The following is a 17,617-nucleotide window of genomic DNA, read 5'->3' as shown; positions in this document are numbered from 1 at the left end:
TGGTGAGTTTAACAGCTCTACGGTTTTTCTTACAGTATTACTCTACTTTTTCTCTCTACGGTATTTCCATACATTTTTATTGAGTAAGAGTTCATACTATTCTGAAGTGAACAAAAGGATGAACTTTCTTTTAATAATGTAATTTTTAGTAGTTAATGAGGCCAGTATTCTAGGATGAGAGTCCTTGCTCCATAGGAAATATTTGCATTGGTTTACAGAACAGGTCTCTGTATGTTACTGGTGCTTAAAATAAAACCTACCAGTACTTACATAGAAATGGTTTTAAAATGTGCCGGTTGAGTGTTGTGTGTTTTGTGAAGCCTTAGCATTTTTTCTTCTGTAAAGCAGGATAGGTAATGTGATATGGTGAGGTAGCTTGAGTATAGAGGAGACAAGTAGTCTGAAATCTTTAAACCTCTAACTTGTTTCTTATTCACTTGACGTTCAGTGTTACTGAATGCAAAAATTGTTTGGTGTACAGCAGCTACACAGGACAAGGACTGTACATTATTTATTTGCTGTTAGAACACTGAGCCCAAAACATATTTAATTTCAAAAAGTAGGTATTGTGACTTTTTCATACAGATATTTTACTGGGTATTATTTTAAAAAATAAGGCGTGCATAATTTAAAACCAGGCCATTCTGATAATAACCTTTGTTTTTTCCTTATCAGCTTCAGTGCTGAGTCTGTGGCAGGCTCTACCATTCTCAGCCATTGCACTCAAAAGTTTAGCGTTTTAATCTATCAGACGTGAGCAGTTTTGAGATAAGTAAGACAAGCCTGGAGGTGGAAGATCAGAGACTGGCAATGAAGCCATGCCTGGAATTCACCTGATTCAATGCAGATCCATTGTGTTTTGATATTCAGAGCCCAGTAGCACACAGTCAGCCTTGGACATATTCAGGCCCTCTATCTGACGATTGTGAAGTGTGGATGCCAGCAAGAGTTTTGAGCCTTTAGGAATCTTCTCTACAGTGCATAAAATGTCAGGCTATGAGCTCTGTTTCTCACACAAGCATCATTAGCTTTTGTATATTTTGTCATGCACATTTGTAATTTAAAATTATCTAAATTATTTTAATATATTTTTATTTTAGCTTTCCTGCATAAGCATTTCTCTTTTTTTAGCACAGCTATTCAGAATTGCAGCACTACATTATTTTTTAATATCTTCATATATGACATTTTCCTGGAAATTTCCCCTGTAAAAGGCAGTCTCTCTTTAACACATCTACCTCATTATTTATAAATTGATGTTTCTTCCGTATTTTATTCTTTGTTTCCAAACATTTCTGCTATCTTAATTTGATTTAGTTATTCTCTCCCTTAATTTTACTAAAAAATCTTTGTTTCCTTGCAATGGATGAAAACAAAATACCACAGAAGGCAAAAACTGAATGGTACTACTGTTTATGTTTTCTTATTGGAGTATTTAAATTATAAAGAACATTCTGATGGGTAGATCACTGACTGTGATCATCCTTTCCTGGATCTGTTACTAAGCAGTAACTTTCTGTTCGTTGTCTAGATAGAATACTTGCATTGTGAATACTTACATTCTGGTGTTTTTCACAGGATGTCAACATTTCCTTAAAATAAAGACATTGGAAGGGTCTTGTTAAATTTGATTGCTGTTCTTACTTACAGATCTCCACTATAGCAGAAAGTGAAGATTCACAGGAATCAGTAGACAGTGTCACAGACTCACAGAAACGAAGAGAAATTCTTTCCAGACGACCCTCCTACAGGTATGGAGGTTAAAGCAGAAGCATCTTACTTGATGGATGGATGCATTCACATGGGATACAAACAGTGGGATTGTATAAATTATTTTTAGATTTACCATTTAACTGAAATCTCTCTTCTATAATGTCTTGGAATTGGAATATGGAATATGTCTGTGGAATGGGATGTAAAGAGATAAGCAAATAGAAGGAGGAGGAAGAAACCTCAGCATTTATATTCACTTGAGACAGAAGTGAGCTGAGAATGTGCTAATTGCCACATTTCAGAAAATTGAGGTATCATTGTGCTAGATGCATTAGACACAACTTTAATGAATACTTAATGCCCAAAATACACTGAAGCTTTGCAGAAAGTGATTTCTGTGTAATCTGTAGTCTGCAAAAAATCATCTCTACTGGTTTTCAGTATTGTTGAAATGCTAGCACCAATCAAGCTTAATTCCTTTCTCCCATGAGACTTAATGAACATGTGATGTTCCATAGTTCAGAGAGAATTTCTGCTTGAGCAAAATCATTTGTGTTTAAAGTTTAAGTCAGTGTATGAGTTAAATGTAGTGAAAGGCATCTAGTGTCTCTATTTCTCATGGCAAATACCTCTGGCAAAACCAACTGAGGTTCTCCTTCACATGGTGTTAGTCATGTTACTTTTTTAATCAATGGCCTTCGTACAGCTTTTTGTGTCTGTACTAAATCCCACTTCCATTCTTAAAACATGCTAAATAGCATTAAGGAACAGCTCTGTGGTTCCATAGGTTTTAAGTGACCTGTGGGTTCCTGCTGATTTAGAAAATTCAGATGCTTGTTTTTTCTTTATGAGCATAGCCTTGGAAATAGAAGCTGGACTGTAGGCCTGAGCATATCTCAACCATGATACTTTTTTAGCACTTGGGAGATTATTCTGTACCTTGTCCAGCAGCCCTCCAAGGCTGTTCTGCTGAAGATAGTGAAAATCATTGCTGAAGACCCCTAGCCATAACAGATCTGGAAAAATGTTTTTATTTGTGAGGAGCAGTGTTAACTTCAAGGCAGCCACAGACTCCTTTCAGTCTGCTTCTGCAGCAAGACACTTGATTTTACTATATATGGCAGAGTGGCTGTATATGGTGAGAAAACAGAGCTAAATAAACAAGCAACAAAACTGAGAAGAGGATGCTTGTGCATGCTGACTTCTCATTGAGAAGGCCTCCTTTGCATGCACTGGTTCCACAACACAGCCTCTATCTTCAGACCAGATTGTGGTGACTCAAGAACACTTGGTAACTTCTAAAACTTGTGTATGCAGCTCAGACTCTGGGCTAGTGTTGGTTATGTTGGAAAGGCTGAGCCAGACCACTTCTGTCTTCAGTGACTTCCTAGCTGGCATTATTCAACCTGCTGTAACTGGCCCCAGAAACAAGATAGGTGCAGATATGTTCACAGAATTGAAAGCTATACCTCTTCCACAAAGACTCTTCTGTGATTCTGCTACTAAAGTGCATCATATATTCCATGTCAGTTCATAGCTCCTGTATTTGTAAAGCTGCCACCTTATCTTTTACCTTAAATCCATCTTTATGATGGCAAAGGTAGGTTTTAACCACCATGTCATAATGATAGGAGGTTAAAAAGTGATTTTTTTTTATCTCTTTTGATTTTGTTCTTCATCATCCCTGCTCTCTCCATATTTTTTCATCTGTTTCATTCACCTAGTTTCTGGTCTAACACCTATATTGCAAACTCTTTGGATGGGAATTTTTTATTTGTCCAAGTGGTTCTTCACAGTGTTGTTCAGTGCTGGGGTTCTTGAATGCGCACAAAGTCAAAACAGCAGCAGCAAAGCTCTGTTGGTCAAGCTGCTAAGCAGAATGAGTACTCTCCTCAGAGAGCTTCATACAGGTGTTCTGGCTCCCACAGCCTTAGGATGCTTGTATAAGAAATTAGTGTTGTCTTGGAACTTGGAGTCTACAGCTGTGTTTGCTTCATCCCACTGTGAGTTCTAGTGCCAGTCCACTGGAAAACATTAGAGAAGAATTACAAAAAATATTGCCCTTTACCTGAAGGCATTACATTTACCTAAGGGCATTTACTGCATTTTGCAGTGACATAATAGAATATGCAAGCAGTGAGAAGGGCTTGACAGTCCTCTGAGGAAGGACAGTGTTTGATCTCAGTGATGCAAATTGCAGTGACTGTAGTGGTCAGTCTGCAGTCATGTTCAGTGGGACCTGTAGCAGTGATGTTTTAGAAGTTTTGACTTTGGGTAATTAGCTCATGGAAATAATGAAAAAATCTGTTCTTTCCTTTACCCATGAACTTTCTCAGGCAAGGCACCTGTGAACATAACTGTGAGACTGTTCTCAAACACTTGGTATTGTCTCCCAGGCAGGTGTTAAATTATGAACTGGTTGCTCTCTGCAAGTATTCCTGCTGACTCCCTTGGTACTCAGCTGTCTGGCTAAGGTGTTCATAGTCTTTGAAATGGAGCAGTTCCCCCAGTGTAAGTGAGGTGACAGGTTCTAACTTTTTTTCAAATGTTTGTATAGCTAAAAGCAGGAAACAAAAATGGATGAGAGAAACATACTCTGAAGAAAAAGGGAAGGTTGTGATAGATGTATCGTGGGTTTTGAGAAGCACAGCTGTTCTGTGCTGGCTCCCTTGCCCATCACTGCTTGGCATTTTGAACAATCCTCTCCAGTAAGAGTTTGAAGATAGTGTGTGGTTTTCATTCTGCATTCATATTTTCCTTACTGGCTTGCTGCACTTCACAGTTTTCCCCAACATTGTGTATCAGATAGACTATTTTTCTCCCCCAATTTTTATTAAAATCTCTACAACACACTGTCTTTGCCAGAAAAATTTTGAATGACTTGTCCTCAGACGCCCCAGGAGTGCCAAGGATTGAAGAAGAAAAGTCTGAAGAGGAAACAGCAGCACCTGCCATCGCCACTGTTACGGTGCCAACTCCCATTTACCAAACCAGCAGTGGGCAGTACAGTATGTAGTCTGAATTTCTCAGTGGTGCTAGTAAGTGGGGATGAGAAGATGAAGAACTATTATTTCTATAACCGTTGTTTGGACTAGGACAAAGCAGGAGGTGAAAAAAAGTTTACTTTATTTTGACTGATAACCAGGCCTTTTAAACACATTTCTATTGTAAGCATTTGAAAGGCTCAGTTAACATTCTGGGACTGCTTGCCACTTGGTGCAGCTAGTGTATGCTGAGGCAAAATAAGAACTAACTATAATGCTATTATAAACTTCTTCACTTCAGGAACTGGATGGGGGAATTCAGAAGTTTCTTTTCTTTCTTGGCAGATTATTAACACTTGTTCACGAAACTGTAACCTCATCATTAGGAAAAAACATGACAGTCTGCAATTACATTTTTAGAAAGTCTTGAAACAATGAGAATGTCAACAACCTTAATATATATCATAAGTACATGTTTCTGTGTTTTCTTTATTTATAAGATTTTATAGAGTCAGTGCTTTGACTTGAAGAATGATTGAGGATATGGCAGTCAAGATAAAAGACATGCTCACATATCTCACACAAACACATACAGTAGGAGACATACAACACATACAAAAGGGAGAACTACTTGTTTACATCTGTCTCTTAAAATCTCTGTAAAATTTTGTATCTCTGTTTACTCCTTAGCCCCTTTGCCTTGTACCCTGCTTAATTTTGTTGAAACAGATGTGGTTGCTTCTGATTCCTATTATAACTGTAAAATAACTGCTTGTGCAGACACTTGAGATTTTGTTGTGTCTGAATACAGGAACACAATGAAATTCTGTGCAGTCACAAAAGGGGTGATGTCCCAGTATACCTGCATGACAGGACTGAGGGAAAGAAAGGGGAAAAAGCCAGCAAAGTTAAGAATGCCTAAACCATACTGTACCTTTATGAATGAAAAAACAGCCTAGGAAGGGTTTGAGGAAGTTGTAGAGAAGGGGGGATACAGTCAGCAGGAAAAAAAAATGCCAAAGCAAAGGAAAGTGAAACACAAGATGGATAGCAGTAGCAGCAGAGGAGACTGAAGGGCATAAAGCACAGAGGATGAGAGGAATTTCAGATGAGAAGAAAAAGTAAGGACTGAGAAAAATAAACCAACCAAGAAGAAAATCTTAACTAACAGATTAAAAAATATTCCTGGGGAAGGATTGTAGCTCCTCTGTGTGATGCTGTTTTATTAGGGAAACTATTTTGTATTTTAGGCTGTGGGTTTTGGCCCTCACAAACATTTGAAAACTTAGCTTTCAAAGGATGATTTCTTTCATGTGCATTGAAGCCACATGTTTGATTTGGGGGGGTGTTAGTGTTCAAAGGATTTATAGCTCAGATCAGTATTCTTCCATACCTAGGTTTCTGTAAGTTAATGAGTAAATTAGTGTCTTAAATGCTGGGTTGATTTTTTTTGTCTGCAGTTGCTATCACCCAAGGAGGAGCAATACAGTTGTCCAACAATGGCACAGATGGAGTACAAGGTCTCCAGACATTGACAATGACCAATGCAGCTGCAACCCAACCTGGCACCACCATTTTACAATATGCACAGACCACAGATGGACAGCAGATACTTGTACCCAGCAACCAAGTTGTTGTACAAGGTGAGAAACTTCACAGGCAGTCATTCTGTGTAATATTTTCTCCATGCAGATATAAGTTGCCAACCTGACTCCCTCAAATGTGTCAGGAAACAGAATTAACAGCTTTGGCACAGGTAAGTCCATAAAATTACTGAAATTTTGGACAAAGCTGTTTGTCACATTTTCTTAAAGCCTCTTCTGTTAGATTGGTAAAATTGTGGATATTTGAGGTTTAATATATTTATTTTTACTTTTCCATGCTGTATTTCCTGCATTTTGTCCACACAAATTTTTTTATATGTTCTGCAAAAACTAATACCGCTTTAGAGTTCTGAGTTCTCCCATATCTGCAACAATAGGAAATTTAAAGCAAAGCATTGAAGATAGGAGAGAAGGATGTTTGATTCTTTCTAAAAGGACACTTCAATTTATTAGTAATTTTTTCCTCTTTTCAATTGCAAGTCATAATTCCTTCCCACTGTGACTTTTGTAACTAGTCGCTGAGTGAGTGACTCAATCAGTGAGTCTTGGAATCACAGAATTATTTAGGAGAGTGCCTTAAGTGATTATTTGGTCTAGCCCTCAATTTGGCAGAGCTGTTTTCTCTTAGAGTAAGATGTGGGGGGCTATTGTATTAAAATACATATTTTGGTTTATTAAAAATTGAGGGGTATTACAAAATTTTTTATTGAAAATAACAGCAGAAGTGTACCCCTGCTTCTGTGATTGTAAAGTAGTTCATTTGAAAGTTATCCAGTGAAGAGTTTATCAGGCATCAGTAAAAATGCATAGCAGAGAAGAATACTACTGGTGCATTGATCTTCTTTTTTGTGTTCTTAAGGACATCTAATTTCTTTAGGTGGTATTGTGGTTATTTATGATCTCAGGCAAAATTAACACACTCCTAGATTACAATAAAGACAAGAAAAGAAAGCTAAGACCTTGCTTATTTTAGAGAAGCAACAGAATGCGCTGTCCTCCTCTTGTGGGCATAAATACTACATTTTTTCACCTTTTTTTCTCTGGTAGATACTTACACATGCAGTTCCTCCTTTTGAAGATAGACTTTCGGAGCATAGCTAGAAAATAGTGTTGACCCCATCCTTCTCTGGAACTGCTAGAACTTCCTGAAAACCAGAGAAGTACAAAGAAATACACTGAGGGAGAAAGAAGCACAGCTATACTGCAAGACAAATCAGGCTATCAAGCACAAGTGAAGACTTCTTCAGCAGGAATGCCCAAAACCTTGCATGTATTATTAAACTAAGTGTGAGGTATCAGTGATGGCCCAGATGATGGCCGTCCCTCCTGAGCTGTGGCCCAGGGTGCACGGTTAGAGAGATGACAGGTCAGAGAGGTGAATGGGTGCTCTCCACAGCACGTGTGACAGCGCTGTCACCAGACTGATCCTGTTCCCGTGTGTCCCTGTAGCTGCCTCAGGAGATGTGCAGACCTACCAGATCCGCACTGCCCCGACCAGCACCATTGCACCAGGAGTAGTCATGGCATCCTCTCCAGCACTTCCGACCCAGCCAGCAGAAGAGGCCGCGCGGAAGAGAGAAGTGCGTCTGATGAAGAACAGGCACGTATATTCACATCACTTCTTTTTTCCCAGTCAGCTCTAGTCAGGCCTGGAGTGTCAAGCACTAAGAGTCCTGATCTTTCCTAGTCATGTTATGAAATGCTTTATGAAGAATTTGCTTTTATTTAAAGATGCAAAGCAAAGATACACATCTACTAATGCCGTGTGTTGTGACTGTGAAACCTTGAGTAAAGTGTCAGACTCACTCTGTGAGGTACGTGAATTTGGTTGTTGCAATAAGGAGAAAAGTAATTGGTGAGATATTTGTATGACTGCAGATATGTTCTTACAAACACCAAGATGAGTTGCTTTTTTGGAGTTACTACATTCATGTGGTTTCCTTTCCTGGATTCTTTCCCTTAGCCTCCTGCATGCATTCTCCTTGCTGCTGGCCCATGTGTGCTCTTCGTGAGTACTTTCTTGATTGTCTCACTTGGTCTTTTAGCTGCTTTGGGTTTTCTCCTCCAGAGGCAGAAAGGCTCAAGCAAAGGCTAAACGAGCAGCTATTCCTTTTGACTGAAGTCTTGTGGAGCCAGTCGTAGCAGCAGACAGGCTGAACGAAAGATAGAGAAGACTTGATTCTGTAGGATTCAGCTTGTGAGGAGGAACAGCTAAGCTTACAGAGGTGGGAGTGGGTGGAGGTAGCAAAGGAAGGGAGCAGTAGGGAGAAGGTGGGCACGATGTTCCTGAAGTCTGTTACTGTCGGAGTGGGAAGGGGTGGGCCTGAACTGACCCATCACATCAAGCCTTAAACTCTTATCCACAGGCCACAGATTGGAGCCTGTGTAACACTGGGAACACAGTGCTTCCCACCCTTCTGAGCAGGGGAAGCCCCCTGAGAGCCTTGTTAACTTCATCTGTCAGTCCAAAAAAACTGATGTTCACAAAAAAAACAGGTTCATTTATCTTCTCTAGGTTGCTGTGCTGTGAACACAATAGAAACTTACTTGAGCAGACCCAGTGCTTATGCGAGGGGCTTTAATGAAGGAAATAATGCTGAACAGCAGAGTTCACTTTTTTAAAAGGTTTTTGTACGGAATGTCACCCTCTCCCTTTTTATATAGTTTTCTCCTATGAGTGAATAGTAGATAGTAGATACCACCCTTTCAGGCTCTGCAATTGAAAAAAATTTAATTAGGATCACAGAATGCCCTCATTTAATCATCAGTCTTACTCTTGTAAAAGAAAGCTTTTGTGTTTGTGAAAGCCAAGAAAAACAATGGGGAATTACCCCACTTGAGTTAAATCAACAGCTTTTGCAACAGTATCATGTTGCATGTGGTGCTTTTAGGCTGTCTGCTTAATAGATACTTGCAAATCTAAGCTCCATAGCAAAGTGGGGAAAAAGGATAGAGAGGCAGATGGTAAGGTGGTACTTATTGGAGGATTATAGTGTAAATATTCATAGATATTATTGTGCAAATTTTCTGTATAAATTTTACATTTTTAAAGTTCTCTGTAATTCAGTATAATTCTGGCTGTTCATAATGAACAAATAGCACACACAGACTTGAGGTGGCTTAATATACACAGCCTAAGCTGGAAAAAAGTCACAGAAAGAAAATGTTGTCACCCAAGGGGACATGTTAGTAGTTTGCACTGGGAGGCACTCCCTGATCCAGTAGTACTTAATGTTTTGGTACCAGCCCAAAATTACTTAAATTCTAAATGTTACACTTGGCTTACTGAAGCACTGCAAGTATGTGAAATTGTATTTGACAAATGAATACCTGAGTCCTTTCAGGGCTTACAGACTATGTTTTCTTCATCCTGTCTCATTTGTGGAGCTGAATTTCAAAAATTACTTAGAGGCTTCTTATCATTTAGGTCCTGGAATGCATTCTTTTTTTACAGCTACTATTTATCTAATAAGGGAAGGAACTGGGTTCTAATTTGTCCTCTCATTTCCCAGAACACTGACTGTCTCACCAGTCTGTGTAGCGTTTGCAATGAAGGAACGCACAGACTCTTATTTTTGAAGCTGTTCTGCTTTGCACCTGAAGGTTCAGGGCAAACAAGTGTGTTTATTTCCATGTGTCTGCAGAGTGCTCCTTGGACAAGTTGCACTGCAGGAGGAGAGCCCTCTGCCTGGGCTCCCATCTGCCCGTGGCATTAGCCTTGTGCTTACTTTGCACATTGGTGCCATTGTGTTGCTGTGCAGGGTAGCTCCTGCCTTGGTGTTCCTGCCTTCAGGATGCTCAGCAGCACATTAATACCTTTCTGGTATTTTTCGCTGGTGTTCTTGTTATGTTACCAAGTTACCTACAGGCAGCTCACTCTTTACAAGCAAGACTTAGAAGTTTGATTATCTTGAGGTCTGTTTTTGGCATAGCTGACAGGGACTAAAGAATTATATGGTTCCTAGTTACTGTTTATTTTGTGATGTTTTTATTTGAGTCATTAATATTATTGCAGTGATGCAGACATCATTATTAAAATGAAAGCATTGCTCAAGAGCAGATACATGAATGCTCTAAATAGTGCTTTTTTGCACCAGTTGATCATCTTGTTGGACTGCAGCAAAGGGAAAAGTTAAAGACTATAAAAAGAATAAGATGATAATAAAATCAGTTAAATTATTGCAGCAGCACTTGACTCAGCCTAAAGGCTCTAATGTAAATCCCTGAAAGCAAAATTTTATCACTGAATAGGATCCTTTTCTCACAGAAAGAGAATTTTATTGGTGCTGTCTTACTGGGATCTCTATGTTGAAATGATGTGTGGATCTTGAGTTTGTGTGATTTGTGAGGAGCAGTTGTTATGAACTCGGTGTTTTTTCCTCACTTGCATTTCTTAACAATACCTCCATATGCTGAAAATGGCAGTACTAGTAAAGGTTTGCCCAAAAGCAGTTAAGTAGCCCATGTCTGCAAATGATTGTTCTGGGTTTCAATGGCCTTTTTTGCTTTGCAGAGAGGCAGCACGTGAATGTCGCAGGAAGAAAAAGGAGTATGTGAAATGTCTAGAAAATCGAGTGGCTGTGCTTGAAAACCAAAACAAGACACTGATTGAGGAGTTGAAAGCACTTAAGGACCTTTACTGCCACAAATCAGATTAATTTTGGATTCTCATTTTCACTTGTCCAGGTGGGATAGAGACTGGTTCTGGCTATACCCAGAAAGACAAAGTAAACTTTTTATTTTCTAAACATTTCTTTTTTTCTATGCGCAAAACTGCCTGAAGCAACTACAGAATATACTTCATCTGTGCTTTGCATCAAACTGTGAATGTTCAAGTACTTGCCTCCACTTCTCCCCTTACAAGATGAATTTCATCATCAATCTCAGCGTGAAGAAGAAGAAGAAGAACAGGCTTCTTTCTCATCTCCCGATCCTCTTCAAGGAGTAACAGTGGTCACTTGGGAAGTTACTGTGGGGAGGGTCCTTTTGTAAAGATGTCAAGAATTTGTGCTGAGCTCTTTCCATTGCCTTAGAGACAGAACCATCCCAGCCTCTTGGTCCAGACAACTGTGGGCCGCATAGGTGGAGCATGCATAGTACAATGAAGCAGCAATGGTCGCCAAATTGGTTTCACACATTCACGATAAACTGTACAGACACACGGCTAAGCAGCATGCCAAACAAAGGGCGCTTCACTGTCACGTTCTTGGTGTGGAGATAACAGACCTTTTTCAAACTAGCCCAGGAGGGGGGTTGATTTGCAATCTCTATTAAGCCCTCCTGGACTAGTAAAACCTTCTCCATACCTCATAAACAAATGCATTGAAATGAGCTTCACTGGTCAGTTGTTGCTTCTCATAGCTTATGTGTGCACGTGCATTCAGCATTCTGAATGCACAGAAAACAGACACCAACTTCATAGGATATAGGTTGGGAAATTATATTTGGATGGGAAAGAAAATAATTTTTAAAAAGATGCAATAGTGATGTTCTGAAAACAGTCACATAGTAAGCAGGGGTAACACATGAAAGCACTACCTATTTGTATGCAGAACAACTAAGCAGTTGAAGCATGGCCAGCTCCACTTAAGTACTCCCTGATGACAGTATGGTCTGTGTCCCAAGTCCTCTCAAGCAATGAGGTTGTTTTTATTTCCCTACCACTGTCTTACGCAATGGAAATTATTGTACTCAATAGAAATATCAGCCTGGTTTGCTAAATTCTTTTTCAAACTTTGAGGTTGCCTTCTATACATAAATTAAATTGCAGTAGGACAACTGCTAGGACAATCTCAAATATTAAAGAGGACTTCAAACACAAGTATTCCAACTCCTGCTTTGCAAGGGACAACACTGATTATTTGAACCTGGCCAGGTTAGCTAAACTCTTAATTTATTTGGGGTATTTTTTCATGGTAAGGGTCAGATTTACTGAGTAATCTATTCCTGCAACTAAAATTACTCATGTGCCTCAGATGTTTGCAAGATCAGATTTTTTTCTGTGCACTGAGGAACTGTGATCTTCCCCAGATTTATGATGTTAAAAAAGGTAGTTCATATTTAAAAAAACTCTGTACTATGCATTAGGACTTGAAAAGAATCATGCTCAAAAGGAACCAAAAAAGAACGTCAAGAAGTTGTCAAAAAGAATGTGTCAAAAAGAATCATGTGTGGTTTGTGTACTGGCCCTCTGAAGCCAGGCTCTTGCTATGCTAACTTGGGTCATTTGATGGAGTAAGTTTACTTTGGTCTTCTGGTCAAACTTCTATGTATAGAAACGTGGATAAGGCTCTGGTCTATACTAATGCCTTGCCTAGCAGAGTATTAGCTAATATTTTTTCCCATTCACTCTGTCTGTTTTTAAGATAAATTTCACACACAAGCTTCTAAAAGGTTATACAATCAGTGTGACGTTACAAGAAAAATACTTGGAACACTCTGGGCAGTTGAGTCTCAAACACCTAAGCAGTATTAAAAGTTCTAGATTTCTCATTTGAGAGGGCATTCAGTTTCCAAGAGACTTAATTTAAAAGGAGCAGGGCTAAACTTACAGCATTATTGTTAAATCTAGAGTTATCAAGAATTTCAAATTACATTTGTATTTCAAGAAGAGAACATAAATATCAGAAATATGACATAATTCACTTTCACAAGTTTTGTGGGGGTTTATAAATGGTCTATTTTTATCTGCCATAGAGAGTTGATTTTTGTGTTTTTATTTAATGGGAAATGAATCTATTAGTTAGCAATGCAAATTTAAAGAAGACCCTAAGTTCTCAGCAGTGCTTTTATAAAAATTATCTGATTCTTAAAATTGGTGAATACAAATACATAAAACGGTTACATTTTCCAGAACTAGTACTGAAGCAGAAATGTTGATAATGCAGGAGTCATTCTTGTAAAACATGAAGCTCATGGTGGCCTCATTTGCAATTGCATGGAATGGTTCCTCCAGCTTTGAGAAACACAGAAGAGGCTGTCTATGCCCACATTAAGGCTGTTTCTTTTGTAGAACATCTGTTTGCAAAAACATGAGGTTTTGCTGTGAACCTGAGCAGGGCAAGCTGGGCTCTGAGGGCTGTCCAGTGGGTAATAAACACTGCCTAGAGCTTGCTGATAATCACTGGGCACAAAGCCTGGGGGCTGAATGGGCATGGGAGCCTAAAACAGTGCCCAGGTGGGGTTCTCCTAATACCAAGTTGGTGCAAATTTGTGTGGCAGTGAGCGGAGAGCTGTGTTACCAGTTTGTCTGTGTGTGGTCTCCAAGTGGCCTGCTGTGGTTTTAGCCTAGACTTCATTAGCAAATAAAGTTTCGCTAAGAAAAAGAATGTAATTTAAAGTACATAGGGGTCTGCAAGAATCTTATTTGTGCTGCACTGAGGATTTAGGGACACAAATTTATTTAATGAAAATATAAATTACAATAATAAAAAATGTATTAGACCAAGTACAGGGCTGGCTAGGCTACCCATACATGCTTTACTATTCATATTGACCCAAAAAGGGAAAGAATATGACACAGGAATCCATTCCTATGTTACTTACCAAGTAGTGAGGTTGGGGTAATAAGCTTCTATAAACTAAGGCCATTTGGAAGTAGGATGTAAATTATGCTGACAAGGGGGAGGGAGGATTAGTTTTATATCTCACAGTTGTGAGTTTTCAAGAACTGATAGCCTGTTTTACCTGAAGAGAGGGTTAGAAAGGGCTAGATCCATTATGTTCATAATAAACAAGAATTGGTTTGAAATATAATTTTTGTAATGTCATTATTTTGCAAAACAACAGCACCAATCAGGCAGTTAAGATATTGTCAAAGGTGCTCTTTTAATTTAGATATTCTTGGAAAATACATATGTATAATATATGTACATATATATATATATACACACAGTATATAATCTACAGCTCTGAGAGCTTTTAAGTCAGGAATGCTGAGTATTATAGTATATGGAGGTCAGAAAAAGAATTTTTACTTTTCTGTGTGTGTCTGGGTGTGTGTGGATGTGTGTGTGTGTGTGAAAGCTTCCCCTCACCCCAGTAGCTCTGGGCTGCGTTATTCTAGCGCTTATTACTGATTTGTTTTGTGCTGTTTCTCAGTTACCCATTTTCAATAATTTTATTTCATCTTTCGTGGCTTTTGTGAGGTTTATTTTTTATTGATGAAGATTTTTGAAATTACATAAACAGTTGTTTTACAACCACCACCACCCAGAGTAATTCACTTTTGTGCTTTTTTTCTCTTTGGCAGCTATATATCAAAGGCAAAACATTTGGAAAAGTTATTAAGGTGTTATTTTCTAAAGGAACCACTGGTAAGACTTGTGTTTTCCTCCTGGGGTGGTGGCAACGCATTCTTACTTAGGCAGCAATTTCACCAGCACTGGGTAGTTGCCGGCACCGTTGCTTGTATCCAAAAGCACAATTTTAGCCTGTTGTGCTCGTCAGGACTGCTCAGACACCTGTAGGTCGGGCTGGCCTGTAGTTGTTGGCATTTGCATTGTAGATCACTGTCTTCTCTGGTACTTGTACATTGGTCAGAAAATTGGTGGGGTGTTTGGAATCATAAAAAGGCTCAGGAAAAAAAGAAGATATAATAAGGAAAAACAGCCCTGATAGTTTCTGACCTGAATTTGTACCGCAGGTTGCTTTTTTTAAATCTGGGCTTCCAGTAAACTGTAGCAGAAAGTAGTCATCTGTTAGTGAAAACCAGCACCTGCTTTTTTATTTTTATTTTTTCATTTATGGTAGACAGTGCTTTTTGTGGTTTAAAGATAAGTCCACCCATCAAAGCAAGTTCAATATCAGTGGTTACAAATCTATGACAGTTCATAGAGGATTTAATTGATTTTCTAAGACCTTGTTTTTATTTTAATTTTTGCACCCTGGAGCCTGGTTAGTGATGTAACATTTGCCAATGATCCAACCAAAAGGTCATGTATTTATTTTTGTTACACTATGTTCTTTGTAAATGCTTAATTAAAATGTGCACTTTTTAAAAAAAAAGAAAACAAAAAACCCCAAACAAAATACAGAGAACAAAATTTAAGATAAATTTGGTTTGTTTGAGAAGATTTCTGGCATAATTGTTGTAATCCTGCTGCCTGGACACAATTCGCTCCTCTCCCCAGCAGTTGACTCCTTCTGTGATGTAACTTGCGGATCAGCACCTGGTGCCCAGCAGGCATTGCTTCAGAAGGGCAGGAGAGCTGAAGGGGCAAGAATCAAGCGTGTGGTGTCTCAGAGCAGTATGTAGAGGATGGATGTGAAATTATTTTTAGAGTAGAACTAGTTCAGTGATCCCATGTGGGAAAAGGATGTTAATTTGGAAGGAAGGCTAAACTATTTTTCAGCCACTTTATTCCTCTTTTCTTAATTTGAGATTTGTCTGCAGATTTTACAAGCTGCATTCCAAGAAAATGAATCAAAAGGCTTTCCAATAATTTGACACCAGGAAGTAAAGGTACACTGACAGTGTGTCACCCTGCTTGAAAAGCACAACCACCTTTCTTTTGCAGGAATATTGATAATTCAACTATAACCCTGAAGTCTGTCACTGTGAGCAGGTTTTAAAAAGCATACAGTACACTGATGGTTCTTTGTTGTCTGTCTGGGAACCTTTTTCTGAGCTGTGTAATTTGCTAGCTGTAAAGGACACAATTTTACAGAAGCCTGAATGTATCCTGAAGCTCAGTTGGTCTGGAAGGAGCCAGATTGGTGAGAGAGGGTGCTGAAATCCACCTACTGTGTGCTTGTGACAGGTTCAGGTCTGCAGATAGATAGGCTTAAGCCTGTGCATCTTTGGGGAAAAGGGACCAGATCCAGGTGGTAAAGAGGGTCTGCATTTCAAGTGTTTTGCCTTGGAATGTGTTTTTTAAATGTATTTAAGCTGTGGCCTGCAAAGAGATGTGCTTGGGCTGATTTGCATAGCACAAATTGAAGAGAGTGACCTGTTTGCTTTCTGGCACTGCAAGTGCAGGTTTGTGACTTGCTCTGTGGTGAGTTCAGGACTCGCTTTCAGCAGGAGAGGCAGGAGCAGTCAGCTGTCCTCAGGAGCTGTGTGCTGGCAGGGAAAGGGCCAGGGCCAGGCTGGAATGACCCATGGCTGGCACACTCCATAAGCTGAGTGTTCGTGCACTCAGGACTCGAGCAGTCGGTTCACTCAGCCTCAGCTGCGTATTTCTCTAAATGAGGGGATAGCTGAGTGAGAGCATGGGGAAGGCAGGCCTTGAGCCAGTCATGTATCTGGAAATGGCCACTCTTATGAACTAAGGACGTTTGGGTGCTTTCCACAAGGTATGTTTTATCCAGGTGCCACTCCATTTTTTGTGTGTTTAATTACATTTATTTATATGAAAACATTAATTTTAAAAAGTTCTACAACTTCAAGTTTATATGAGATTTGAAACTGTGCTGCTTATAATGGACTTCTTGGGATGGGAACAGGGCAAGAAGAGGTGCTAGTTGGCAGCCAACCCCTCCACTGACTTTGATCCATAGATTGGTTGTTCAGTTCAAAAACAAGTTGTTTCTACTCTGGATTTATAATTTGAAATTGTTTTGAAACAATGTTTTTCAGGGAAGCTTCCAGAGCGAGGGTTATTATTCTCCCTTTGTAGTGTAAGCTGGAAAGAGTATGTTCACCTCATCTGCATTTCTGATTCTTTACCCAAACCATGTCAGCACAGAACAGGGTATTTGAGCTTGACTCCCACATACTTGTGGAAGTTAAAAGACTAAATGAAAATCCATTATTGGGGGGAAATAAATTCTTTTTTACATCTCCCCAAAAATCTAGAAACATCCCTGTTGTGTTCTGTTCCTTTTTTTTTTTTTTTTTTTACTTTTTTTTTGTGCTTTATCTGTGTTTAAAAAAAAATGTACTGGGTTATAATGCATTTTATTAACACTATGTACATATTAGCTGCTTTGTGTTTCAGAATGGTAGTAATTGCTTTGTATATTAAAGTGATTCTTGTGAATTTGTGAATTATTGTCATAAAGAAGTGCTTTTTCTTACTGTAACCTTTGTGGTATAAACTGTCATAACTCCCTTTTTACACAAACATTTATGTGCAGTCACATAAACATGCTTTAAAAAACTCTACAAAAGTCTCTTTTTTGAGCAGGATGTTCCATTTACACTAAATTTAGTGGCAAATGGTAGGTAGAGAATATGGGAAAAGGTGTATTTTGAGCAGTCTGTGGTGTCCTCTCAATCTCTGGCCTGCCCTAAGTATTCATAAGGTATTCTCCCCAAAGAGAAGGCCTTTGTAATCTTAATTGAATTAGATTAGTCAGAGGTTAAGTCCTGAA

General features: G+C 39.0%; 1 protein-coding gene across 1 annotated transcript in view; it reads left to right on the top strand.

Annotated features, from left to right (window-relative positions):
- CREB1 (cAMP responsive element binding protein 1) overlaps positions 1–17,347 on the top strand; it is a 40,030-nt gene extending 22,683 nt beyond the window's left edge. Inside the window, exons 4-8 of the mRNA XM_082284869.1 lie at positions 1,651–1,751; positions 4,579–4,721; positions 6,158–6,340; positions 7,751–7,901; positions 10,815–17,347. Of these exons, the coding sequence (XP_082140995.1) occupies positions 1,651–1,751; positions 4,579–4,721; positions 6,158–6,340; positions 7,751–7,901; positions 10,815–10,959 (723 nt within the window). The 3' untranslated portion in view covers positions 10,960–17,347. The remainder of the gene's footprint in view (positions 1–1,650; positions 1,752–4,578; positions 4,722–6,157; positions 6,341–7,750; positions 7,902–10,814) is intronic.
- The last annotated feature ends 270 nt before the right edge of the window (positions 17,348–17,617 follow it).

The sequence above is a fragment of the Coloeus monedula genome (assembly GCF_965178545.1).
Source record: "Coloeus monedula genome assembly, chromosome: 7".
NCBI lineage: Eukaryota > Metazoa > Chordata > Aves > Passeriformes > Corvidae > Coloeus > Coloeus monedula.
This window is presented reverse-complemented; position numbering and strand designations above follow the sequence as displayed.